Below are 27,603 nucleotides of genomic sequence, written 5' to 3'. Positions count from 1 at the left end.
TGACGAGAGAGAGATGAGAGCCGAGGGGAAGGAAAATAAGGGGAAGAAAAGAGGGGAGAGAAAGAAGAAGAGAGCCGTGGGGGGGAGGGAGAGGTAAAGAGGAGGAAGGGGGAAGAGCGCGCGCGGGGGGCGCGGGCCGGGACCCCCCCGGGCAGCCTGCACCCGCCGAGCGCGGGTCGCGCGCACGTGGGGAAGAGAGAGAAAGGGAGAGAGAGAGTGAGAGAGAACCAGGGGAGAGGGGGGGGCAGGGGCATGTGCGGGAGGCCCGCACCCCCCGCGCGCGCCGAGGGTCTCTCTCCACTCTCTCTGTCTGCTCTCTCTCTCTCTCTCTCTCTCTTGCCCCCTCTCTCCTTCTGCCCTCTCTCTCGATCTCTCCTTCTCTCTCTCTCCCCCTCTCCCTCTGCTCTCTCTCTCTTTCTCTCTGTCACCCCCTCTCTCCTTCTGCCCTCTCTCTCTCTTTCTCTCTCTCTCTTTCTCTCCCTCTCTCACCGGTGGACCCCACCGGACCCCCCCCAAACGCGGGGAGGGCGCCGTCTGCTCTCTCTCTCTCCCTCTGCTCTCTCTCTCTCTCTCTCTCCCTCTCTCTCCCCAGCGCGTGCTGCGGGCGCGGGTCACCTGCACGCAGGCCCCCCCTCTCTCTCTTTCTCTCCTTTTCTCTCTTCCTCTCTTCCTCGCGAGTGCGGAGAAGCGGCCATGTCGACCACAGTAAAACTCTCGATTCAATTTATATATAGATGTATTGATTGATGTATTGATTGATATTGATAACTCCATCCCAGTATTTTTCCCACATAACCTAACCAGCCATGCAAATGCAGATTATCAAGAATGTTCAAATATGCTCATACAACCCACCAAACAAACAGTACAAGTAAAAAATAAGGACTAGATAACTGGAGTAATCACATTGCCATTAAAGAGCGAGCAACATAAAACTACCACTGGCTTCTGCAACAAAAGACCATTCTGTGGTCATATATTTAATGCCATCTAAGTTGGACAAGCACTAACAATGGAAAAAGCTATATTCTTCTCAGATGTGGCTGACATTCTCCAGGGTAAAGTTCAACTCTTCTGGTAAACCTTGTAGCACCTAGAATTAAGAAGAAATTTAGTCAGAATCTCATATAACTATGATCAACCAAGTAGAAAAATACTATAAATACTCTTGATAACAGGAAGCCCTAGCATCACAAACGACTGGATAACAGGAAGGCCATTATGCTTTTAAAAGCATACAAGCCGAACTCTATATTTATATATATATATATATATAGAGAGAGAGAGAGAGAGAGAGAGAGAGAGAGAGAGAGAGAGAGGTGGGCTAGAATACTATTGATGGCAAAAGGCCTTTTTTGCTATCAAGTTTTTAACTTTTGGATCATCTTTCATCATTTCTAATCATTGAATTAAATATTATAACTCAGTGGAGACCACTCAACCCTAAGAAACTAATACATCCTAATCTAACAATTTCTCATCTAATGGTTAAAAATTGATAAGCAAAAAAGAACGCTTTTGCTATCAATAGTACTGCAGCCTGACTATAGTATATAATATAATATGTGATGTGTGTGCGTGTGTATGTTATATATATCTAGCTACTATACTCCTATGAGGTATAATTCGCCTTCGTACTCGTAAATTATTTTCTAAGATAGAGTTCCGAACCGACGATTATACATTAAACATGATTTACGAAGCATTTCAAAACTTTTAGAAACCAATTTCATAATTTTGACAATATTATTTACGCTTTGCATCAAAGATCTCAGTAATTGGCATTTTCTAATGGCCGTATGAGTTAACATGTGAAAGATCAAATAGAGAGATCATTTGTTTTTGGAGCCATCCATCTTTATGTTCTCTGGATGGACTTTATTATAGTTTCGAAAAATTACGAAATTCATTTTTCAAAAAATTAAAATGCTCTAAATCGGGTTTAACGGTATGATCGTTGATTTGAACTGTTATAATCAAAAACAACTTATTCAAGTACGCAAATTTCCTAACATCATAAGTTTATGTAGTAGTCTATTATCTCTTTATCTCCAGCATATACGAGAAGAGAGCGAGAGTCCCCTTAGAAATAAACGGACCGTTTGACTTTCCATGTTCTTTTCCGACGATAGATATGTCTATGTTTCGATCACTCCATTAGGAAAGATCATAAGATATTTAAATATCTCAAACCAAATTTCAGCATTTGTAGGTATCATTTACCAAGTATCAAGCGTATCAACGTCATCTTATATTACTCATTAAAAATTTGTCAATTTTTGAAAACTTGAAGACTAGCAAATGATATCAAAAATTTACAAAACGTAAAATATAAAAACTCAAATACCCACATTATATTTAATATATTCGATCGTCAACTTGGATGCCCCATGACGGAAATAGCACAGAAGTATATAGCCTCTTTACCTAATAGTATCAAATTATGTCTGATCATCAATTAAGAACCTCATTTTGAGAAGTTGGAAGATCCAAATATTCTTAAGTATTCAGTCTTACGACATAAAAACCTTACTCGGGAAGAATCGGAGTTGTCTGCTACAGCATCTTAAGCATGAAAACCTAGCCATCGCTGTTGTACGTTAATTTTCCACTGAAAATACACCAGAGTTAGGAAGCGATAGAGACACGAAATAAACATATTACCAGTGTGATTTCAAAACAGCTCAAAATAAAATTACCGTTTCGAAGAAAGCCGTCTTAATGTGCTCGCGCGCCTCATCGATGTGCATCTGTCAAGGTCATCAAAGGTTAATAACAACCAAAGAATTGTTATTAGTATAAGCAGGGATTTTTTTGAGGGCAGACAGAGTGGAACAATTACATATGATGAATCATAACAAATTTCAACAAATGCAAACTTTATTTATGAACTCACCCCATATTGACAGTGCTCTTTAAGGTCCATGACCTAAAGAAAACCAAACAGGCATTCATGTTAGTCGAACAACTTGTAAATGACCATAGAAATGGTCGATAAAAGTAGCAGCAGACCAAAGCACAAAGAGCGGACATACAAACGATTTTTTTTGGCATTTTCTGATTTCATCATGAAGGTCAGGATACAGGTTGTCCTCTATGATTTTAGCAACCACAGTAGCAAAATCCTTCAGCAACAGCAGTTAAAGGAAGAATTATGAATACAACCAAAGAAACAAACTTTCAAACATCAGAAGAATTTTAAAAAATGTACCTTGTTCATGATGACCTCATCTAAAATATGACAAAACAGTTCATATCTTTCCTTCACTCTGACTTCTTCAATTCGATTCGCAAAATAATCCTGCAATGACTGAGGTCAGCACCCATTGTCTACTGCAATTGAAGTGATTGTCAGGATTCAACAGCAAGAATCTTACGACTATCGCCATTTCTTTTTTTAATTTAGACAAATCTCCCTCCACTCCCACTGCTAGCCGTTTACAGACATCTTTCCAGCTTTCACCCTCCTGAACCAAAGAAGATCAAACGATACAGCATATTACGACATACATTAACCAGTCAACAACAATATTTTCAATTACTAATGATCATCTGCAAGCAACTTTGAACAACATCTAAGTGCACCTTTACTTCTTTGGAGAGTTGTACGTAAAATTTAAGATACAACCGCTGTTCTTCATAATTTTTCTGTTCTTCACAATTTTGCAGCATTCTTTCAAAATAATCCGTATTCCATAAGTTCTGCACGACAAAGAGAGAATGATGAGAAAGCCAAGGCATGTTACATAGAATGGTACAAAAAAGAAATGATGCCTAATGAACTGATAATGGAAAACGAATAAGAAGTCAACAATATAACCCGCACAAGACAATGCGCGGATACTTAAATTTGTGTGCCATGCAGTGTCTGATACACATCAATGCTTAAATTTGTGTGCCATGCAGTGTCTGATACACATCAATACTGATGTACAACCTACTCGTATCGGACGGTTCAGAAGCATAACTGATTTTCTAAGAGTAAATAAAGAAATCTAGATACTCTGGCGATTCCACTAGAAGCATGCTGGATACAGCTTCAATATGTGCACGATAAGGGATCTAGCTTGAGTTTGACTTTTTGGTCCTACATAAACCTAATCTACCCGTTAATCATACAACTGAACAGACTAGCTAGCCTAGACTTTGAATCCTCAACTCTCAACTATTGTTTGAGAGAGAGCAAAGGAAAATTTTCCATCTGCTCTCAACTAAGTTTATAGCTTTTGGGCCAAGAATGACGGAGGAAGGTGAGAGTCGATAAGCGAACAGCCCAGAGGGTAGAAACGGCAAATGGCACAATCGGGAGAAGAAGTGAGAAAGAAAGGACGACTGGCGCAAAGAAGGGAGTGATGAGTGATTCTTTAAGGATAAGAAATGACCACTTTGTAACCTTAGAATTTACTTTGACAAATTAATTGCTAACAAGATAAGACCTAAAAAAGCTTAAACTAGCCCTAAAACCTGTCATTACAGATAAACCCAAAATAGACTCATCATGGAAATTATCCTTCACGTTACCTTATAATTTGTTTCGACATATTAATTGCCAGTAAGATAAGACCTAAAAACCAAATCTAACCCGGAAAACTATTATAAAGGATAAACACAAACTAGAACCAAGTCCTACAATGAGAAAGTTCGATCCAATTCACAATAGGATCACTTAGGCTTGCTATTGGCTCCTTGGCGTTCCTCTCTCACTTAAAAAAGTAGTCACCGCTTGACGTTTCCTTCTTTTGACCAAAAAATTTTTTTTACACAAATAAGAGTAGAGTTTATATAATAATTAATATTCAAAAAAAATCTAAAGATTACAGAGATTTGGGCACCTGAAAATAATTTATAATAGGACAATAACATTTTTTTAAAAAAAAATATACTCTATCCAAACATATAAAATTAGGTGCCGGATAGGAGTAATATTAATTTCTAACATTATAATGAAATTATAATATAAAATAATTTGAGCTAACTATTTTGAAAAAAAATTACGAGTTTGCAAAAATTATATTTAATTGAAAATCTTATAAAATAAAGTAGTTATAATGAAGACAAACTTGAAGCCATTACAGAATTGTAAGTCCAACTGTCATAAATTAAAAAGAGAGAGTGATGTAATATTGTAAACACTAAAAAAATCAATTTAAGACATTGATCAATGAATGAAGAGAACTGTATTCAAAGAGAGCTCACAGGAATCAAAATATGCATAAGCACAATCATAACATTTAGATCAAAACAAAATCGAGATACAATAAGAAAACATTACTATGAGAGAACATTTGATCAAAATCTAAAGAAAGCACAAAGAGAGAAAATTAACAGATCAGACCTGCATCTAAATTAGAGATTAAAGGTGTCCGTGGACCGAGTCGGATCGAGGTAGTTGATATACTACACCCGTACCCTAAAAAAAATGGTTAGGAAAAAAAACACCCTACCCATTTAACTTCGGGTCGGGTCCGAGTCTGGATACTTAAGTTATTAATATACCCATCAGGTCTATTTAAGCGGGTCTAGATAGTGACTACCCGTATACTACCCGTTCAAGACCGGATACGGGGCGGAGCTAAATCGAATACGGGTACCTGTATACATATATGTTTTTTATAGACTTTATTAAATTTTTTAGGCAGAACTTGTTTCGGTCATTATATTGACTGATTAAAAACCTAAAATTCAAACCAATTTCACATGTAAACACACAAAAATAAAAAAATTACGATACTATATTACAGATAAAGAGAATATAAGTTCTAGTAACTAATATTATATACTATACTAACATTCAAAAAAAAGGAAAAAAATAAAAAGAAATAAGAAAATTTACTAAATAGAATATTCATTAAAAAAAAGCTAGGTTGTCAACTATGATTGGAGAAGGGATTTGGAAAATACTCACTCGTACCACGCCTATAGAGGATTAATATCCTTGATGCGGACAACAATGAAAATATTGTTTCATAAAAAACTCTGAGTCGGAAATGAAACAAAAAAAATAAATAAAGAGTAAAAAACAAAGAATAAAAAAATTAGAAAAAAAAAAGAATAAATGAGCGGCTAGAGTTTCAGTGTTTCACTAGAATGAAAAGACTTAGAGACCCCTCATCTATAAGTCCTATTAAAATTGATTCCTCAACTTCAACAGTTCAAATATTTTTTATTTACTATCCGATATTTCATCAGGTCCGAGAAAGGGTCCATATTTGAAAACTATTCCGGGCTCTACCCATTTAACAGTTGGGCTCAGGTGTAATATACCGAACTACTACAATCATGAAATTTTGGTAGGAACTAGCTTAAAAAGCTATTAAAATATTCCGGTGAAGTTTGGGGAGCATTTGAGTATTTTCGGTGCAAATCGGGCGCAAAAACGGACTCCAAAATCTGAAATTTACCTAAGTTGCATATTTTGTATTGAGTCACAGTACTGGAATCTGAGCACCGGTACGCAATACAAAATTACGAAAATGAACTCTCAGGTTTGATTCCATAAGTTGCATATTTTGTATTGAGTCCCAGTACTGGAATCTGAGCACCGATACGCAATACAAAATTAGGAAAATGAACTCTCAGGTTTTGAGGAATCAAACCTGCGTACCGGTACTGAATTTGGGTTGGGTATCAGTACTAAAAATCAAGTACCGAAACGTAGTAGAAAATCGAGAATCCAACGTTTGGGTTTTGAAGTACTGGAAATTAGGTATCGGTACTGGATGCCCGAGTACCGGTACGCCAACCCGATTACCGATACTCAACCTTGCATAATGCAGTTTTTGAGGAGTAAATAGATAATTTCATTGGGGGTTTATGCATAGGGATCCCTATCCCCTTCTCTACAGAAAACACACACGCATATAGAGAGGGAGAGAGTAGCTCATCTCTCTCACTCTCTTCTTCCTCATCTCCTATTTGGAGATCTTGGTGGAGATCAAACTGGGAAGCTTGGAGTTGCGGAGAATCGAGCTCTCGTGCACTTGGTGGTTCGAAGCACTTCCGACTCGAGATTCGTTTTTGGAAGTGACTAGGTGGGTTGTGCTTCACCGAAGTGACTAGATCGCTTCCATGTCAAAAAGTAAAGTATGATATTATTATTGATGCATGCATGTAATGGTAGATTAATTGATAAACAAAGTGTATGAATCGTATGTTGCTACATTAAACTATCTACCATTGGACAAGAACATAGGCAGGTGGAACATATAAGATATATATGTATGCCTAGGTGTGGACATTGAACATAGGTCAATGAACTCTAAAAAAATTAGAGAACTTGTAGCACACTGAACTTTAGCAAATAGCAAGATTCCAGTGTTCGAATAGTGTTTGATACTATTCTAGGTGTGTTCGAGGGTCGGGGATGTGTTCTGACCTATTACTTGCGTCTTGAGAAGCGAAAGGTTGTACTTAACACCAAAATCTGCAAACTGCAGGTTTTAGGGTGTTGGGTAGCAGTACCACAGTGGGGTACCGGAATCCCATCGCGCGACCGAGAGGGGTGCTCTCGGGTTTGAGCTCTAGAAGGCTGAGTACCGGTACAGACTTGGCCGGGTACCAGTACCAGGGCCGGGTACCAGTACCAGGGCCGGGTACCGGTACTGCATTGAGCAAGTATCGGTACACCGCAAGCTGCCCGCTTGATAGAGGCTCGGGTTGCGCAGGATTGGTTGTCGGGTACCGATACTCCTCCCCGAGTACCGATATGTAGTGTAATCTACAGACTGGTTGTTTTTTAGGGGCTTTTTAGGGATTGTACACCTCTATATATACCCCTACACCCCCATGATGGCTCTTTTGGACTATGAACCAGAGAAGAAGGTGAGCCTCCCCTCTTCCTCTCTAAATTTCTCCACTCAAATTTGTGGATTTTTGAGGATTGATCTCTAACTTATTCTCTTCTTTGCTTGATGATGGACCTTAGACCTTGGAGAAGCTTGGGATTTGAAGACTTGAGCTTGGTTGAGGAATTATCTCCCACCTTAGCACCAACTTAGCTTGGTTTGGAGCTGTATAAGAGGTTAGTAGCATTTATTGCTCTGGATTGTGATTTTGGAGAGTTTTTGGAGTTTAACCTAGTTTTTTGGAAACTAGGATTTTATTTGGGTTTTTTCTTGGTAGAGCCTTTGAGGCTAAATTGTTGGTTTCAATGCTTCCTTTTAGGTTGGAATTGAAGCATCCTAACCTCATTTGCGAGTTTGGAAGGGTTTTTCCTTATTTAAGGTATTTTCTACCTATTTATGGGTTGATTTTCAGAAATTTAGTGGGGTGTTCGTTCGAAGCCCCTAACATTCTTGAAATTTTTGTTAGGGAGCTAGAAGGTTAGTGGACAATCTCGTTCGCGCAAACAAAGGGGTTTGAGGGGTATCCGGTGGGTTTGACCTCACCGAAATAGGTGAACTCCTATGTCATTATCTAAGTTGTAAAATAGGAAATCATATATATTCATGCTAGATAGAGCATAAATGAATTTTTGAATGCCTAAGATGCATGTCATATGTCATACTTTAGCTCCTCTATGTAGTAGACTGATAGTTGTATATGGAACTTGCATATGAAAGAACAACCTTCATGCCATGTTAGAAATCATGCTATGAATAATGAAATGACAAGCTTTACATGATCATGGACGAATGACTTACGCTTGACATAGTGAACACGAACGTCATGAAGTGACACTTTACTTAGTAAATGATTAAACCTTCACATTATAACATAAAGATCGACCGTTGGATCGCTAGTACTTGTACCATGCTTTAGACATGATGACCGAGGACTTGATATGGATGATCAAGCTTGCTTACCATTGTGCTCATCCGCACATGCTTGTCAGGATCGCTCCCTACAAGCTGGCACTCCGGAGTTAGCCTACGTGACACATGCTCGCCCGTGCAGAATTGGGCGCCGAAATGGAATGCCTTGGGAGAGTCTCATTCCTAGAGGGGGAATGTTTACTACTACGGGGCCATTAAGCACGGTGCAAGCTTGACTACACTTGTGTAGGTCCCCGTTGAATTGAACAATGACAGTTGAAGGTGTAATGTGGACATCACTACTAGATAGTGTATACTAGTTGGACATGCTCATTCATGATAGAATAGTCTTATTACTTGTTGAACATCATGCTAATTAGAGGCATAGTAGCTTAGTACATTTATTACTTGCTCAACATTCATGTTGTTTATTCTGATGCTTATATACTACTACTCATGCCACCATGACCTAGTGGTGTATTTCGCTAATGTCAGCAACTTACCCACTAGGAACTATTGACTAATAGTTCTCATTCCCATTTTTGTTGATATTTTTGTTTACAAAGCCATCCATGCCAGGAAAAGCTAGGACCGCGGCAAGGAGGTCGCATCTAGCTAGTGTAACATACCAGATTTTGGTATAAAAATAAAAATAAATAAAAATAGTGTGAGATACTATTTTTATTGGATTTATAGAAGTAAAATATAAGTCAGAAATGACTTGTGCTGAAATCGGAATGAAAACAGAAGATTTAGAATTTTCTGTGTGAAACGGGACAAATAAATTAGCAGAAAATACAGTATCAGAAAATTATGAAAACTGGAGAATATGTTAAAATTATTTTTATGAGGCTAGATTTAAAGTTTCATGCCATTCTGACACCCGAAAAGTGAGAAATAAAATCCGACGGCTATCTGATAGAGACTACAGTTCGGTAGGGCTTTCGGTGACCAAACGGGGTCGAAACTGAAAGATTAAAATTTTTCTTGTTAAGTAAAACCGAGCCTGACTGTCAAATTTGAGCTCAAACGGACATTCAGAAAGACAGGCGAAAAATATCTGTACCTGAGGTACAAACTGAAGTGAATAGTGTTGAGGGGCTAATTTGTAAAAAGGACAATCCCTTTCTTCTCCTCCTCAACCGTGCAGCACACACACACACCACCCGCATACACACACGGTGAGGGAGAGAGAGAAACCTCCCTTTCTCTCTCCAGATCTCTCCCAAAATTGAAGAATTTGGTGGAGATTGAAGCTTCGAAGTGAATCATCTTCATCTTCTTCATCTTCTCCTTTGTTTGGAGCAAGCTTTGTGGTAAGCTTCTTAGAACATCCATGGTAGATCTTTAGGGCTTCATTTATATGCTCTAAAAATAGATTTATTGGAACTCCTAGATGCTAGATAGAGGACCAATGCTTAAATTATAAGGCGAAATGGTGATTTCTTGCTATATTAATAAGCTAGGGCTCCAAATGGAGTTTTGCAAAATGTAAGGGTTTGATCTAATTTAACCCTATGTAAACCTAATTGCTAGGTATACGAATGCGTTGGTGAAGTCGGTTCGGCGATTCGTTGAGCCTATGCGAAGTTATTGAAGAAACGGACCGTTAAAGCTTCGTTTCTGCCTGGAAGGCCGAGGCGACGTCCGAAAATCATGAAAACGGAATCGTGAGCTCGTGACAACTAACTGCGGACCTTTAATTTCCGAATCGTGGATTGGAGGCCGTTCCGGTGGTCGCGCAAGAGTTTGGGCCGAACCGGATTACAGGTGCCGCGGGAGGCCGATTGCAAGTGACTACAAGCAATCGGAAAGCGATTCGAGGTGGGTTGTGCTTACCGAAGCGATTAGGTCGCTTCCATGCCAAAGTATAGTGTGTCATTATTGATGCATGAGTTAGATTCTAATTAGTAGTTAATTGCAAAGTGAATGAATGCATGAGACAAATGCTAAATAATATGAGCTTGATGCATGAATCATATTCTAATTGTAAATGCATAAGATGTATGCTAGTACAAGAATGCATGATTGTGATGCCAATAAAGAATGCATAAGCTATATGCTAAGAGAATGAATGATCTAGATACTAAAGTATGCATGTGCATGAAAATGCTAAAGAACATATGAATGTTGATATTATTAGAAATATGCTAGTTGGTATATGTATATGGAATGTGATAAATGGAATATGATCTAGATGCTAAAGTATGCATGTGCATGAAATGCTAAAGAACATATGAATGTTGATATTATTAGAAATATGCTAGTTGGTATATGTATATAGAATGTGATAAATGGAATATGATCTAAATGCTAAAGTATGCATGTACATGAAATACTAAAGAACATATGAATGTTGATATTATTAGAATTATGCTAGTTGGTATATGTATATGGAATGTGATAATTGGTATATGTATATGGAATGTGATAAATGGAATATGCATAGAGACATTGTGGCATTTGACATAATAATGAGAACTTAGAGACATTGTGGTATTTGACATACAATGAGAACTTAGAGACCTTGTGGCATTTGACATAACAATAAAAATTTAGAGACATTGTGGCATTAGCTAGAGACAATGTGATTACTCAATATATGAGGTTTCGGAATGGTGTTATCCCGGTTTGATTACCACTAGTTGGTAGGGTATCCTCAAGCTAGAGGATTGGATCATACTCACATAGTCTATTTTTAGATTGGCAGTGGTCGCTCCACCCAAGCAGTGCACTCCGGAGTTGTCACACGTTGGACTAACGTACTTGTTCAGCAGACGGTCCCTAGGGTGATTCGAGAGTCCCGTTATTAAGGGATTTTGGGTTGTGAGTTTTGAGGTTAACAAGGTTAACCGGTATGATTGGGTAAAAGCCAAACTGAATGTAGAAAAGCATGCATTATGAGCTATGGAATTGGTATCCTAGTCGAGTAGATTTAGGGTTGGGGTGTATGTGAGATGTCCATCACTTCGAGCCTGGTTGTATACGGTAATCCGCAGATGATTGACTCGAGGCCGAGTCGGGTGGTTAGCTTGGTTAAGGTAGAGGAAAACCTTAGGAGCAAATAACGAATAATGTAAAATGACAAGATGTATAAATTGTGGAAAAGCTATGGATAGCGGGATAGAGAGTAGAATCAGATGATCTACTTGCATTGTTGCATACATTACATATTGCATGTCTTGAGGCATAAACATGTATTTAATATTTGCATTAAATATTTGTGGATATCTGTTGGACTAACATGTTTGCAGTGCCTACTTTGGACCTGGTGGATCGAGCTTTTCCCTTGAGTGGTCGTACCCACTGGGAACTATGGACAATAGTTCTCACCCCCCGTGTTGTTTTTGGGGGTACAGGTTCACACGTGAGCGGCGCGGCGGCGCGAGGCGAGGGCGTAGCTCAATAGTTAGCGCCCTACCACCGAGACCAGAGATAGCGGTTCCCTGAGTCGGCTTTACTTAGGGATGTAAAGAATGAAAAGAATCAAGTTGTAATAATCTTGTTAAATCGGATTGTATTTGGAAGTTAAGTGAAAGCTAATGTAATAATCAAAGATTGTAAAATGTGATGTAAAGTGTAATATGTGAGTTGAATGCTTGTAAAAGCATAGTTGTATTTATGTTTTTGATACTTCCTTATGCAATCCTTGTTTGAATACCGTTCCTGGTTGGAACCTTGTGTATTGCTTTGTATGGATTGTGACGCCTTGGACGTACAGGGGAGACTCTGTCCACGGTACAAGAAAAACCCTGTCCGTTCGGCGGTCTGTTGGCGTGCCCAAATCCGACCAAAGAGGCGGGCTCGGGGCGTGACAACTAGACTAGCTTGGAGTATCTGCTAGGTGGTCATCTCTCCTTTTGTCCTTGTTGGAGAGGGATGTGTTGTACCAGATGTATAGAAACCACCATTTTTGTATCTGGTTGTATCTTATATGGTTCCCAGATTGTATGTATTACTTTATGGATAATTATAGTTGTTTAGCTTTACTTTCCTACTTGTCTCTAGAGATTAGTTGTACTTATGCTCTGATATCATACTAGATATTGTTACATGCTTGTGTTATTTATCGTATTGTTGTAGACGTCTTATATGTTGTTAGCATATGGCGGGTCTGGGCACGCACCGGGCAGGCTTCCGCTGGAGCCCAAGCGTGACAGAACTCGACAGGTGTGAAATCAAGGACTAGATGTCATGGAATTATGAATCCTAAGTGTGGACAACTAGAATAGAGAAAGAACATGATTGATCATTGAACCTAGTGACATTGAACATAGATTGGACAATGTAGTGGTAGAAAGAGACCACTTGTATAGAAATGTCATTAAACTTAGTTGACTAAACCTAGGTGGGAAGAACATAAAACCTAGTGTTATTGAACTTAGGTTAGGAGGCATAGTGGTACGATGACCATTTGGACATGAGAACATAAACCTAGAAAGGTTGACTTAGAAATGGACGGATGTGTACATCCAGTTATCTTGGTGACCTTGGTATCAGAGCTTCGTCGTGTGCGGAGATTTCACCGCCGGGCTTGATACCAAGGGGTTTGCATGCAGCAAGAGGGTTTGTTTGCAGTAGCACTTGAGTATTACTAAGTGTAAAAAGGGCCATGGACTGCTTGTAAGGCTGATGGATCGCACTAGGTGCTTAGGAGCCGATAGAGATGTGTGTTGCTCGATAGAGCGTGTCGTGTGAGATTGTGTGACCGATAGTACACCGAGAGTGTAGATATGACCCAACCTGAGGACTTGTAAAGGTTTGGGGTCTTGGTTGCTCCTGGTTGGAGTGTGTGTGTGAAGTCCCAAGTGAGGACTCCGCCTAGTGATGATTGGGTCTGCACTTGCGATCGGGATACATTGCACGTTATCGAGACAGGTTGAGGCAGTAGGCCTACGGAGGATTGGTGCCCTGTGGACCACCCGTGATAACTAAGATAAGCGGTTTGGCCGATTGCTCTGGTAATAGGAGAGTGTTGATCATATCCAGGTGGACTGAGGGTAGTGACCATAGGAGCGTAGGCTTGGTCATACCGCTCGCCTAATCGGATTCACGAACGGAGTGTTCGTGTGGACTCGTCGCGAGAACGACATGATGGTGACTCGTGGTTGATGGAAGTAAAGTAAAGTGCTCTTTATGAGACAATGAACTAGTGAAAGCCACGTGAGGTTTGGGGACTATGCTCTTAGGTGAATTGAAATTTGAGGATGCGTCGAAGTGTGCCATCTCGCCGTGAAGCTAGAAGTCCATGTGCGATTCGAGCACTCGTGATTGAGCGATGCACCGTGATATTGCTTCTAAGCAATGCCGGTGATCGAATCAGAGTGAGTTTCATAGTGGAATAGTAAATGCAAAGAAGAGTCGTACATAGTAACGTAAACTCTCGATTGGCCAGGATGGTAGTGCCTCCTTGCGGACTCTTGTGTGAATCGAGGGGGTCTACCCGTATGTAGTACGCAGTGGTAGTGGACCATTCGACTAGTTGGTGCATTCGTGTAGTCCCGATCTCGAAGAAAGTAGCATCCAGTGTCATTAATAAAATTTGTCGCCTATTAATGACGGTTGGTGACGACGCGGGCCTAATAAGCAGTGTATGCGGGCTGTTGTCGGATATATGGGAAGGGGCAGTAAATGGTTGCCATTCCTAGGAAATGCCACTCGAGAAAGGGGTAAGATGAATTGGCGTACAAGACATGGTAAGACCCTCGTATGTCGAACTGTGAGAAATGTTGGAGCGTGTAGAGTCGTTGAATATCGACACACACTGCCACCGAGACTTGCGGAAATTCATAAAATGTTTCATGTATCATATTTCGCGAGCAAGTTCGTGATTGGACCCACGTCCTTCATTATGAGCCGCTTGAGCAACCATAAAAAAAAAAACATAAAGCCGCTTTGGAGTGAGAGAATGTGTTGATACCCTCATTTATTCGACAAGTCGAATTGAGATGTGATTTGAATTTTGCGGACGAAACTCTTTTTGAGTGGGGGAGTGTAATATACCAAACTTCTACAATCATGAAGTTTTGGTGGGAACTAGCTTAAAAAGCTATTAAAATAGTCCCGGTGAAGTTTGGGAAGCATTTGAGTGTTTTCGGCGCAAATCGAGCGCAAAAACGGGCTCCAAAAGTTGAAATATGCCTAAGTTGCAGATTTTGTATTGAGTATCGGTACTGGAATTTGAGTACCGGTACGCAATACAAAATGAGGAAAATGAGCACTCGAATTTTGAGGAATCAAACCTGAATACTGGTACTGAATTTTAATTGAGTATAGATACTGAAAATCGAGTACCGGTACGCGGTAGAAAATCGGGAATCCAACGTTCGAATTGAGGTACTGAAAATTAGGTACAGATACTGGATGCCCGAGTACCGGTACGCGAACCCGAGTACCGGTACCCAGCCTTATAGAATGCAGTTTTTGAGGGGTAAATAGGTAATTTCATTGGGGGCTTACATATAGGGGTCCCCATCCCCTTCTCTACAGAAAACACACGCGCGCGTATAGAGAGGGAGAGAGGAGCTCATCTCTCTCTTCTTTCTCCTCTCCGATTTGGAGATCTTGGTGGAGATCGAACTCAGGAAGCTTGGAGGAGCGGTGAATCGAGCTCTCGTGCACTTGGTAGTTCGGAGCGCTTCCGACTCGAGTTCGTTTTTGGAATGTAAGATTAGAGTTTTGTGTTTGATCCTTGAATTTAAGATTTTGGTAAACCCTAGATAAATCTAGACCACAAATAGTGGGATTTACCACGAGATTTGAGTTTCTCCTCTAGTTTTGGGAAAACCCTAGGTTGAAAGAGAGGTTTGCTTGTAGAGGATTCTAAAAAATGTTTTAACCCTCTAAAACCCTAGTTGAGGGTTAGGAAATCATGTGAGGCCACTTGATTTCAAGAAGAAAAATCATTTAGTGGATCGAAAGTGGTAACGAATGGGTCTCTTGTATAGGGCAAGGAAAGCTTGGGAACAAGCTTGGAGATCCAATAGGTTGGCCTAATTGCAAGTGTCTACAAGTAATTAGGAAGCTTGTAAGGTGGGTTGCGCTTTATCGAAGTGACTAGGTCGCTTCCATGTCAAAAAGTAAAGTATGATATTATTATTGATGCATGCATGTAATGGTAAATTAATTGATAAACAAAGTATATGAATCATATGTTGCTATATTAAATTATCTACCATTGGACAAGAACATAGACAGGTGGAACATATAGGATATATATGTATGCCTAGGTGTGGACATTGAACATAGGTCGATGAACTCTAGGGTAGCGTTTGGTTCGGGAATAAGGGGGGTAATAAGCCCTTGTTCCCCCCTTTGTACCCAAACGTAATGTTTGGTACCCGGGAAGAGTAGTTCCAGGGTTTCAAAAACAAGCTGGTATAAGGCTGGAACTGTTGTTCCACCCTTTTCCTGAAACAAGCTTGTTCCTTGATGAGAACAAGGTTAATTAAAATCTAAATTTAATTTTAAAGACAGTAAATTATTAATTAATCTAATTAATATATTTAAATTATAATTTATTGCTTTAATAATTAAATAATTGATTAATTTATTATTTAATTAATAATAATTAGATAATTATTATAATTAATTTATTATTTATAATTAATTATTAATAATTAGTAATAATTATTATTATTTCTTAATCAGTATTAATTAATAATTATTAAAATTAGATAATCGAGATTATTATTAATTTATAATTAATAATTAATAATAATAATTAGATAACTATTATTATTAATTTATTATTTATAATTAATTATTAAAATTAGATAATCGATATTATTATTAATAAAAATTAGATAATCGATATTATTATTAATAAAAATTAGATAATCGATATTATTATTAATAAAAATTAGATAATCGATATTATTATTAATAAAAATTAGATAATCGATATTATTATTAATAAAAATTAATAATCGATATTATTATTAATAAAAATTAGATAATCGATATTATTATTAATAAAAATTAGATAATCGATATTATTATTAATAAAAATTAGATAATCGATATTATTATTAATAAAAATTAGATAATCGATATTATTATTAATAAAAATTAGATAATCGATATTATTATTAATAAAAATTAGATAATCGATATTATTATTAATAAAAATTAGATAATCGATATTATTATTAATAAAAATTAGATAATCGATATTATTATTAATATATTATTTATAATTAATTATTATGTATAATTAATTATTAATAATTATAAATAATTATTATTATTTATAATTAATTTATTATTTATTTTAAGTATTATTTTGATGTTAATTAATTACATAATATAATTTTAATTTCAAATTATAACTTTTATTCCTTTTGTTTCAATCTAACCATCCAAACACTATTTACCTTATTCGAACTCGACATGTGTGAAATCAGGGACTAGATGTCATGGAATTATGAATCCTAGGTGTGGACAACTAGAATAGAGAAAGAACATAATTGAACATTGAACGTAGTGACATTGAACCTAGTGACATTGAACATAGGTTGGACAATGTAGTGGTAGGAAGACCACTTGTATAGAAATGTCATTAAACCTATTTACCTTATTCCTAGGAATAACTCAATTTTCATCCAAACGCAAAATTGGTCTAGTTCCTGCTTATACCTGAACTTGTACCTATCCCTGGAACTAGCAGTTCTTACTTATACCCGAACCAAACGCAGCCTAGAAAAATTAGAGAACTCGACATGTGTGAAATCAGGGACTAGATGTCATGGAATTATGAATCCTAGGTGTGGACAACTAGAATAGAGAAAGAACATAATTGAACATTGAACGTAGTGACATTGAACCTAGTGACATTGAACATAGGTTGGACAATGTAGTGGTAGGAAGACCACTTGTATAGAAATGTCATTAAACCTAGAGTCGAGCAAACCTAGGCGGGAAGAACATAGGACCTAGTGTTAATGAACCTAGATTATAAGGCATAGTGATAGGATGACCACTTGGACATGAGAACATAAACCTAGAGAGGTTAACTTGGAAATGGACGGATGTGCACATCCAGTGATCTTGGTTACCTTGGTATCAGAGCTTCAGCGTGTGCGGCGATTTCGCCGCCGGGCTTGATACCAAGGGGCAATGCATGCGACAATTTCATTACCCAGTAACTTAAGCCATTTTCTGGCGTATGCAGGGATTTTGCTGCCGGATGGCTAAGTAAAGGATTACACAGCTCGGCGACTTGAACCATTGTCTGGCGTGTGCGGCGATTTCGCCGCTGGATGGCTAAGTCAATGAGACGGTAAGCTGTGAATGATTGACCTAAGACCGAATCGAATGAAATAGCTTGGCAAAGGTAAGAGAAGCCTTAGGAGTGGATTGTAAATAATATGGATAGTGAAATAGAAAGTTGAAGAGGATACCGACTTGCATTGATTTCATTATTGCATTTGGTTGAGGCATAAGCATGATGTTTATCTCTTACATAAAATTATATATTTATTTGTTGGACTATCTTGCTTATTATGCCTCCTTTGAACCTGGTGGGTCGAGCTCTTCCCTTGGGTGGAGGTACCTACTGGGAACTATGTTTATAGTTCTCAACCCCATGTTTTTCAGATCCACACGTGAGCAACGCGACGGCGCGATGAAAGGGCGTAACTCGATAGATAGCGCCCCACCACTTAAGACCAAAAATAGATGTACCCTGGGTCAGCGTAGGTTAGGGTATAGAAAGGAAAGAAAGAAACAAAATTGTAATAAAGTTGATTGTATTTGGAAGCAAAAAGAATGTAAATGTAATGTGAAATATGACGAATGCTTGTAATAGCTTAGTAATCATGTTTGATGCCTTCCTTATGCAATCGGTGTATGAATTTTGTTCATGTTTGGAACCACTTGACTTGTACTGATCGTGACGCCTTAGGCGGGCAGGAAAAACCCTGTCTATTCGGCGGTTTGTCGGCGCGCCCAAATCCGACCAAAGTGGCGGGTGTCGGGGCATGACATCAGGTCGGGTCCAAATCAGGTATGGGTATAAAATATTCGGACCCATACCCGAAACTTCAATGGATTTTTTTTTTTTTACTCGTATACTATTCATTTTTTATCGGATCTAATTCAGGTTCGGGTCAGGTACGGTATATCAGATATTTCGGACAGCTTTATTGGTATATCAGATATTTCGGACAGCTTTATTAGAGATGGATCCTAGCCCACACAATTACAAGCTTTAATTATCAAGTAGCAATCTTATTAGATGGACAGCCCCATTGCCAACAAATGGACAATAAACATAAGCACTTCATGCCGAAAACATGGCAAGTCTAAATGAAATAAAATTATACACATGGGCAATGCTTCGAGAACCCACTGTAGTCTTTAATATATACAAAGAACTGAGCTGGAACACTTTTAGAAGACCTAAGCCTTCTATACTTTCACTTCATCTTCTATGATGCAGGATCTAAATCAACGATCAAGGCCATCAATCAAAATCTAAGGTATTAGATCTTTCTCAAAACCCCGTGATTATTGACATCATGTACCTAGTAATCAAGTGGTGTTAAAAGTGGACAAAACGCTTGAAATGAATTTCAAATGATTTTCAAAATATCATTTACCCAGGAATTCACTTTTAGACCACTTTAGATGATGCTCGATTTTGGTATCTAGTGAATTAATAGCGTCCAAGGACCAAATTTATGGACCACTTGATCTAGAACATTTGAAGTTTCTAGGTACCAAATTTCATGTATTTTAAAATCATCTACATAAGGATCAAAAGGCCTAATAACTAACACTTTTTGAATGGCTTGTATGAGCCGTTTGTTTGCTTAGCAGTGTAGAAGATTCCAAATTAGATAAAATTTTGTAAGATTCTTTTTTATACGGTTGTTCAATTTCCATTATTCATTTTGAGGTCCTTTAATGAATTAAAAATGATATTAAAAAAGGAAAAAAAAATTAGAAGTTTCAGATCAAACTTCAACATTTTATGATAGGAAATGTTCTACGCTAGTTAAAGAGAAAGATATATGAGGGGACAAAAAGAAAAAAAAATGAAGAGCTGAGAAGAAAATTTAAGTTGAGAAAGAAAGATGGTATTTCGTTATAGATGAATATAGATTTGATAATATAGATGAAGATTGATGAATTGACAAAAAGATCTTCGTGTTTGTTACATCATATGACATTCATGAATATCGTCAATAAAAACTTAAAGCAATACTATACAATAAGAACTAATGAATTTGAAATTTTTAAAAAACCAGAATTTATAAGCGCCAAATGTGCAAGGCTCAAACAATGACTCAAAAATTCACATAGACCGAACCAGCCAAGACTTACCAAACATCAACAAAAGTGGTCCATATTTTGTTGAGCAGATCAAAACAAGTCAAGAGTAGGTTTAACATTTAATTGTATATGTACATCGAAGCCCCTATCTCCAAATTCAAATATCGACTCATCTTCAAAAGAGTCATCCAAAACGTCATTCTCATGGCTCATCATCCAAAGCATCCTATATTAAGCTTATGACATACTCCTCGCATAGACTCGAAAGCAATGTGCAAGTGCTTTATTATCCTGTAATGTTGGACTTATGGTTCTTCATTATTATACTCTATAGCTACCTTAATGGGTCCTTTTGGTACTAGGTTCATATTTAGAAAAGATAATAGCTCGTTAGAAAAAGGCTAGTTAGATCTATATTGGAGGTGAGCTAGAGTAGAGAAAGGCCCTTGCCCTTTGACTCAAAAGAGAGAAGTGAACATATAGCAATATAAATGATCTCCACTTCCTTAATCTCCTTAGTGCAATAGTATAAGACTGAAAAAACTAAAGGTAACATTCATAGTAACATTGTCAGGAATACTCTCTCCTATGATAAAATCATTTATCTTGGCATGAAACTCTGACGAGCTTTCATGTTCTTACCTTTTTCGAAGTTCTCAAATTTTCGGTGAGCACTTCTTGTTTTGCAAATTTTACTGAATTGCCCTAGCTGATAATATCTAATCCAATGCTTTGCTAGCAAACCAATAACTAGTTAAGTGTCTGAACTCATCATGTATGATGTATCATATATGCCTACCAGCCTTCTACTATTAAATGCAACCAAAAACCTTTCCTTTTTGGTCCGTTTGTACTAATCCCATCAGCAGCATTACTACATGCTTCTGCTGAGGTTCCTAGAGTGGACCAGAATGCATGTTATAAAAAAAAAAAAGAGACACATGTGCATATTGCCTTTTCTTATGCCTAATTGGCATTACCAAGTAGTCATCAAGCTCCATTTAGTTGCATAATCTATCTTTCGAAAACAATGAAGTGCAAGTGAAGGCCATCAGCTAAGACCCACTTTGGTACAAATTGTAAACTTCTATAGACTGAAATACATATATATATATATATATATATATATATATATATATATATATATATTTGTAAGGCGCATCCCACACTTACAGGGTGGGATAAGTCTCATGCAACATCACATTGCGAATCGGACGTCCTTGAAATAGACGCGTAGTTCCAAACTCAACACAACATCATGTAGCTGCTTTTAAGGAGTCGTCCCCTAATAAGACACATCCTATGCAACATTTTTCTTCTAGACAAAATCTTACCAAATTACAACATTAAAAATCAAAGACTAAAGAGCGTGAATAAGTTATGGCCGCTTAAAAAAGGCAAACAGCATTCTAAAGATTGGGAGGCCAAAATTATCGAAACTCAAGCAATCGAGATAATTGCCAATCATACAAAAAAATGAGCCAAGAAGTCATAAATGCTGGAAGAAATAAATCAGCCAGTATAGACTTGATGTGGAATTTTCGAAAAAAATCATAACAGCCCAGCACGACAAGAGAAAACGACGAATACATGGTGTTGAAGCATATAGAAAAACAGTTTATAGACACGCCTCTAGGCTCACCATCTTGTTCCTTAAGATCTTTGTATTTCCCCCCTACATTTGGAGTACCATGCGCGAATCCAATGCACCGGCCATAGACAAACACCTTCATTTCACCAACATGGACACTTGAATCAACAAGCGGACATTCGAAACCTTAAACCAACTAACCAAGTGAAGGATGCTACGGAAATAGTGGTTTGCAAAACTTACTTGGGGTAGTATATGAATTCTTGAATATTCAGAGAGGAGAACTTATGTAAGGAAATGAATTCTCAAAATCCGAGAGTTAGACTTCGTTTAAAATCGACTAATTGTCGATTTAGTATGCTTCGGAAAGTCCGAAGGCGAACAAAAATACATAAAGTGCATTATAGGTTGGTCCCGAGAGCGAGCTGTGCAAATCTGCACAAGTTGCAGATTCTGCTCTCGGGGACCGGTCCCTGGAGTAAGGGACCGGTCCCCGTACGCGTGGAGAATGGCAGAGGAGCTCTGCATATAGAGTTTTGCTCTCGGGGACCAGTCCCTGATGGCGGGGACCGGTTCCCGTAGGTATGGAATTTGGCAGCTGGTTGCTGCAGAGGGTTTTTGCTCTCGGGGAGGGAGGGACCGGTCCCCGTGCGTGTAATCTGGGCAAACTGCTCTCGGGGACCGGTCTCTCTGTGTGGGGGGATCGGTTCCCGTACGCGTAACCCCAGGGAAATGCTCTCGGGGACCGGTCCTCCCATAGAGGGACCGGTCCCCGTGCCCGTGCCCGAAAATGCCCAGAGAGGGGCTATCACATAGGGGCAAAGTTGAGGGGTTTTCTTGTAAATGTTGCATGTGAGGGGTTAAGTAGAGGATCCCTTTCTCTTTCCCCCTCATTTCTTCTCAACCTAAAACCAAAACTTCTCTCTCTCTCTAAGCTCTCTTGCTCTCTCTCTCAAGGAAGGAGGAAAGGGAGGAGATTTAGTAGGGATTGAAGCTATAGACTTGGAGATCATCTTCTCCATCTTCTTCTCCAAGCTTGGAGGAGTGGTTTGAGGTAAAGCTCCAAACCTTTTAATGGCATTTCTAGAGCTTAGATTCTAATACTCTAGAAATGGTTTTGATGGAGCCTAGTGATGTTAAATAGATACTAAATGCATGTATCTAGGGTTTCTATTGGAGTAATTTCCATTTGTAGAAACCTAGGGCTCCAAAGTGGGTTTTTGATAGATCATGAGTTTTGATCTCCTTTAGTTGGTTGTTAACCTAATTGATAGGTGTTTAAACGCGTTGGCGGCGACGGTTCGACGATTCGTCGAGTCGGTGCGGAGATATCGCCAAGCGAAAGGCTAACGGCTTCGTTTCCGCTCGAGAGGTCGAAGCGGCGACGGGTGATTGCAAGATTTGGGCTTCTTACTTTGTATCATCGCCAAAGGTGGGTGGTGCCATTCCGAAGCAGTTGAACTGCTCCCTATGTCTGAGTATAGTGTTGATCAAGTTTCATATTGAGCATTTGCATTATAGGGTGCCTAGATGATTTTACATGTTATTGCATGCTAGTGGTAGCTTAGAGTTGCTCGTATGGCGCTTGAACCTAGTATGCATGGTATCGGGACATAGTGATTTGTAACCCTATAATGAGATGATATATGTGGTTTGGAACCTAGGTAAATGACAACCTAGTGATTGGGTACAAGTAGTGTATCAAGAACACTTAAATGATAACGAGTGGCATATAGTTAATGTGAACACAAGAAAGGGTGGCATATGAAAACCTTAGTGTAGCTTAAACACTAGGAGGTTGAGCATAAGAACGCATTGATTTCATGATAATGATAACCCTAGTCGATAGGATATCCTCCGTTGACGAGGATTGGATCGTGCTCACGTAGCCTGTACTAAACTTGTCGTGGTAGCTCCCCACAAGCCGTGCACTCCGGAGTATTTGTTACACGAGAGGCAACCGCTAGCTACCCGAACAGTAGCTAGCTGTCCGCAAGCGGTCTCTAGAGGGTTGAGCGTTTAAAGACTCCTCCCCTACGAGATTGGAGACATGAGATTGAGAGCAAGCCGTCGGGCTAGCCGAGTGATTGGGTAAATTAATGAATAGCATCATTGTTGGACATGTAGTATGATAGCTAGCCTTTTTCTATGAAGTTCATGCATTCATTACGTTGGATCGAGGCATAGTAGGATGCTTGCAACTTCATTTACAGTATCGTTGTTGTTTTCATACATACCTATCTATCTATCTGTCTTTCCATGCCTCCTTGGACCAGTGGAGAGATCGGCGGAGTCGGCAGCCGAACCCACTGGGAACTATGGAAGATAGTTCTCACCTCACTTTATTACAGGTCCGAGTACGAGGGCGCCAGTCCAGGATCGTGGTAAGGGCTTGGCGCCCTGACAGTTGTAGTAGCTCTCTTTCTATTTGCATATTTGCATTAGAGTTACCCTATGTACTTGAGAGTAGATTATGTATAGGGTGTGAGGATGTTTTGGAAAGAAATGTAAATCCTTGTGTTATACTTTTGGAAGAAGCAAAGTTAATCAAATGTATTAAACGTTTGAATGGATGTAATAGATTAGTATCTCTCTTTCTTTCCCTTGTTGTTACTCGTGATGCTTGCTCTTGGTTGTCTAGCACCGATTGTGCTCTCGCTACGTCGTTTGATTGTGTATGTATTCAAATTGTTTTCCGGGGCTCTTGTTGCACACAATCTTGTCGTTTAGCCTTAGGCGGACAGGGGAGGTTCTGTCCGTCTGGCGTCTGTTCGACGCGCCCGAACCGTACCAAATTGGTAGCGAGTTCGGGGCGTGACAACTTACCTAAGACTATATTGATTCGTACATGTTTTATCTCTCTAAACTAGATTTTCTTTTAAAGAGGACCTAGAAAGCTCTAAGCAGCAAGGGAGCCTTCTAAAACCCTCTTTCTAAAATGATGCAGCCTTAGATGGCAGAGAATAGTTATAACCTACATGGCTGCAAGTGTTAGCAATGCTCTATGTGAATAAAATCATATACTATGGTAGGCTCATATAGATCTTTCTATAATTCCCTTGTGTTGAATTGAATGTAATGCCAAAATCCACCACATTACAAACTTACTATATACAGAGATCTATTAAAAGTGACACTCGAACAGCATAAGATACACAACACTACAACTTAGGAAATAATCAAATAAGTAATATATACTAAAATATGAAACCAATATCGCATTGTTATAAACCAGATTACATGAGAGTTGTTAGTGCCTAGGGAGGAATGGAGACATCACAGAGCTTGGAAAGACATCACACAAATGCATACGCAATCTCATCACATACATCACCATTTCGAACACCAATACTATAATGAAAAAAGACAAGAAAGATAAAAGCAATGCGATCACCGAAGATAACAACAAAGATCAAATTGAATGCACAATCATGGATCTTAAGAATTCACATGAATAATTTAACTTGATCAGGGCTAACCATTGTATATACCTGACCCCTAATACGTAGAAGCTGATACGCATCATTACAACCCCTCTCTAATTCCATAGCCAAGGACACGTCTTCGGGGAGCCATTCTTCAATATTGCGGAGGCAAGTATCAAACTGAAGGGGAAAGAGATTGAAAAATAGATAAAACATACATATTGTGAAGAAAAATATTAGGGTTAAGTGAAGAAACATAGTGCTATCAGCCTATCACGTACATCATCTAGGGAAATGGGTTTATATTTGGATTTGGGCTGAACAAGCTGTGTCTCCACCTTGGGTTTCTTGAAAAACTGTTCTACGTCTTCCTTGGCAGTCGGTGCCGCTCTCTTCAAAGGAAGACTCCATCCAACCTCCAACGTATCCATGGGCTCCTCTCGCCAACCCTAAATAAGATAAATAATGAAGAAAAAGAAGGGTTAGGGCGAAGAAACTTATACAATCTCATAACTCCTACAATCAGCGTCTACCACATAGCATGTTCGCCCCAAGTAAATAGGCTAAATTATTGAAACACCTCTTGCCCTTCAGGCTCGTGTCAACCTAAGTTTCGATTCCCGATAAGCACAAAGTATTCCAAGGGAAGTGGATCTCCACTGTGAATAGAGGACTGACCGACTGAGAATTCGTAGTGTACGGACAGACAGATCAACCAAGTGCAAGCGGAAGCTACTCTACAGATGAGATAAAACAGTGTTGAAAAGTTCATGATCTTGAAAGTGTAATTCCAAAGCTCGAGAGCGAAATGAAATCTCAGACAAAAATTTACTGGACCAGGGTTAAGGATTTTTTCCCCCCTTATTTGCCCCAAAACTGTTTTACTCGAATCAGCAAAAACCTAAACCTAAACCGGTCCCGGAGCTGGTTCTAATCAGAACGCGGCTGTCCAGTTCCGGTACTAAACCGGATTCCAACAGGTTCCGAGTATACCACAGACAGGATTGAGTTAGATTAATGGTTTCTAAACTATTTATTTCTCAATCTATTATAGATTAATATCAAATGGAAGCAAATCAAAACAAACACACAAATAAATCAAACAAATAAGCACGAAATCGAAACAAACCAAACTTCATATCATGAGAACCCTAATATTACTACCGAGAGCATAAGCATAGAACGAACCCGAAAAACGATCAATAAAAAAAGCCCTAAGACGAGGAAAAAGGTGAGAGAAGCGAAGGTAGGGTATGGTATGGAGACTTCCTTATGAAAGACGAGGTAAGAGGTGGGCGAGATGCGAGAGGTGCGAGGAGAAGTGCGGGGAGATTTGGGGGCGCCGAACCAAAGAGAGACGAGCCGACGAGCGACGAGGGTAACTGATCGAGCGGAAATCCGATCGTATAACGCATTGAACTTATATTTCCAAAGGTTAATTCATGTAGCTCTCCATAAAAAAGCGCCACCTTTCAAATTTGAGCAATGCTATTCATGTTGTAAATAAATAAATACTAGTTATAGTGCACGTGGGATACACATTACATTTAATTACTAAATTATATTTATATTTATATTTTAAATTTAAATAATTATTGATGGCACAAGTCTATTTATCAATTAATTTTTTTCTAACTATAATTTTTTAATGCGTATCCACATTTTAAAAGTTTGAAGTAATTCTAAATTTTAAATTAATAAATTGAGATTTAAGTTTCTGAATAAAACTCAAAATTTGAAGTTAATTTTGAATCCATAATTTGAATATAAATAGTTATTAGAGATATTGATTTATTTGTCATCCTATCTATTTTTCAAATTTTGATATATATTTATATTAATTATTTATTTTTTATTTGAAATTATGAACCAAATTTAAAATTTAAATTTGATTTGATAAGCTTTTTTAAATTATTCTATTTTTCAAACCTAATTTCTTTTTAGTTAGTTAATTGAGAGATAATGGATGCTAAGTATTTTCAATGTGTGTTGTATAGAGATTTTCGTCTTTTTTATGAGTATAGAATTTTCTTTTATGGGGGTGCTTATGAAAAATATTCTACAACAGATATCTTTCGGTTGACAGAAATTTGGATAAGTGTGAATTTTTTTCTGTTCTCGCAAATGGAATGCAAAATTTTTTCCTACTAAAAAAAGGTCTGTTAACAACTATTTTAATAATTATGTCAAATTAATATAAATTTGTGAATCACATTTATCTACAAATTTAAAATATTTTATTGGAAATATCTCATATTTTAAATATTTTTAGGTAAAACTAAACTGAGATAATTTTTATATATTCATCTTTAAAAAAGTGATTGAATATTATATACGTGGCGGTATTACGTGTAAGAAATAAAATATTTTAAAAAAGCGTACATTGTAAATATTATTTGTGATAAAATACGATATTATGTGCGCGGCGGTTATTAAGAGATAGTGTATGCATATAAAAGTAAAATTTGATACGTACTATTTGAGGACAATTTCGGTAAAAAAAAGTGACAGATACTTAATTCGTCAGCAATTGAATTAAATCCAATGACTAATAATT

At 38.2% G+C, this 27,603-nt stretch overlaps 1 protein-coding gene across 1 annotated transcript; it reads right to left on the bottom strand.

The window, feature by feature from the left end:
- On the bottom strand, nucleotides 2,567-26,494 carry LOC109716220. Its single transcript, XM_020241552.1, has 10 exons — nucleotides 26,316-26,494; nucleotides 25,328-25,495; nucleotides 25,113-25,226; nucleotides 3,586-3,702; nucleotides 3,378-3,467; nucleotides 3,212-3,301; nucleotides 3,036-3,125; nucleotides 2,897-2,929; nucleotides 2,700-2,750; nucleotides 2,567-2,611 (listed from the first exon to the last, which is right to left on the bottom strand). The coding sequence occupies exons 2-10, from the start codon at nucleotides 25,475-25,477 to the stop codon at nucleotides 2,567-2,569; spliced, it is 780 nt and encodes a 259-aa protein (XP_020097141.1). The 5' UTR covers nucleotides 25,478-25,495; nucleotides 26,316-26,494.

This window comes from Ananas comosus, linkage group 10 (genome assembly GCF_001540865.1).
Source record: "Ananas comosus cultivar F153 linkage group 10, ASM154086v1, whole genome shotgun sequence".
Taxonomy (NCBI): Eukaryota; Viridiplantae; Streptophyta; class Magnoliopsida; order Poales; family Bromeliaceae; genus Ananas; species Ananas comosus.
Note: the sequence above shows the minus strand (reverse complement) of the source record. Positions and strands in the feature narration are given on the sequence as shown.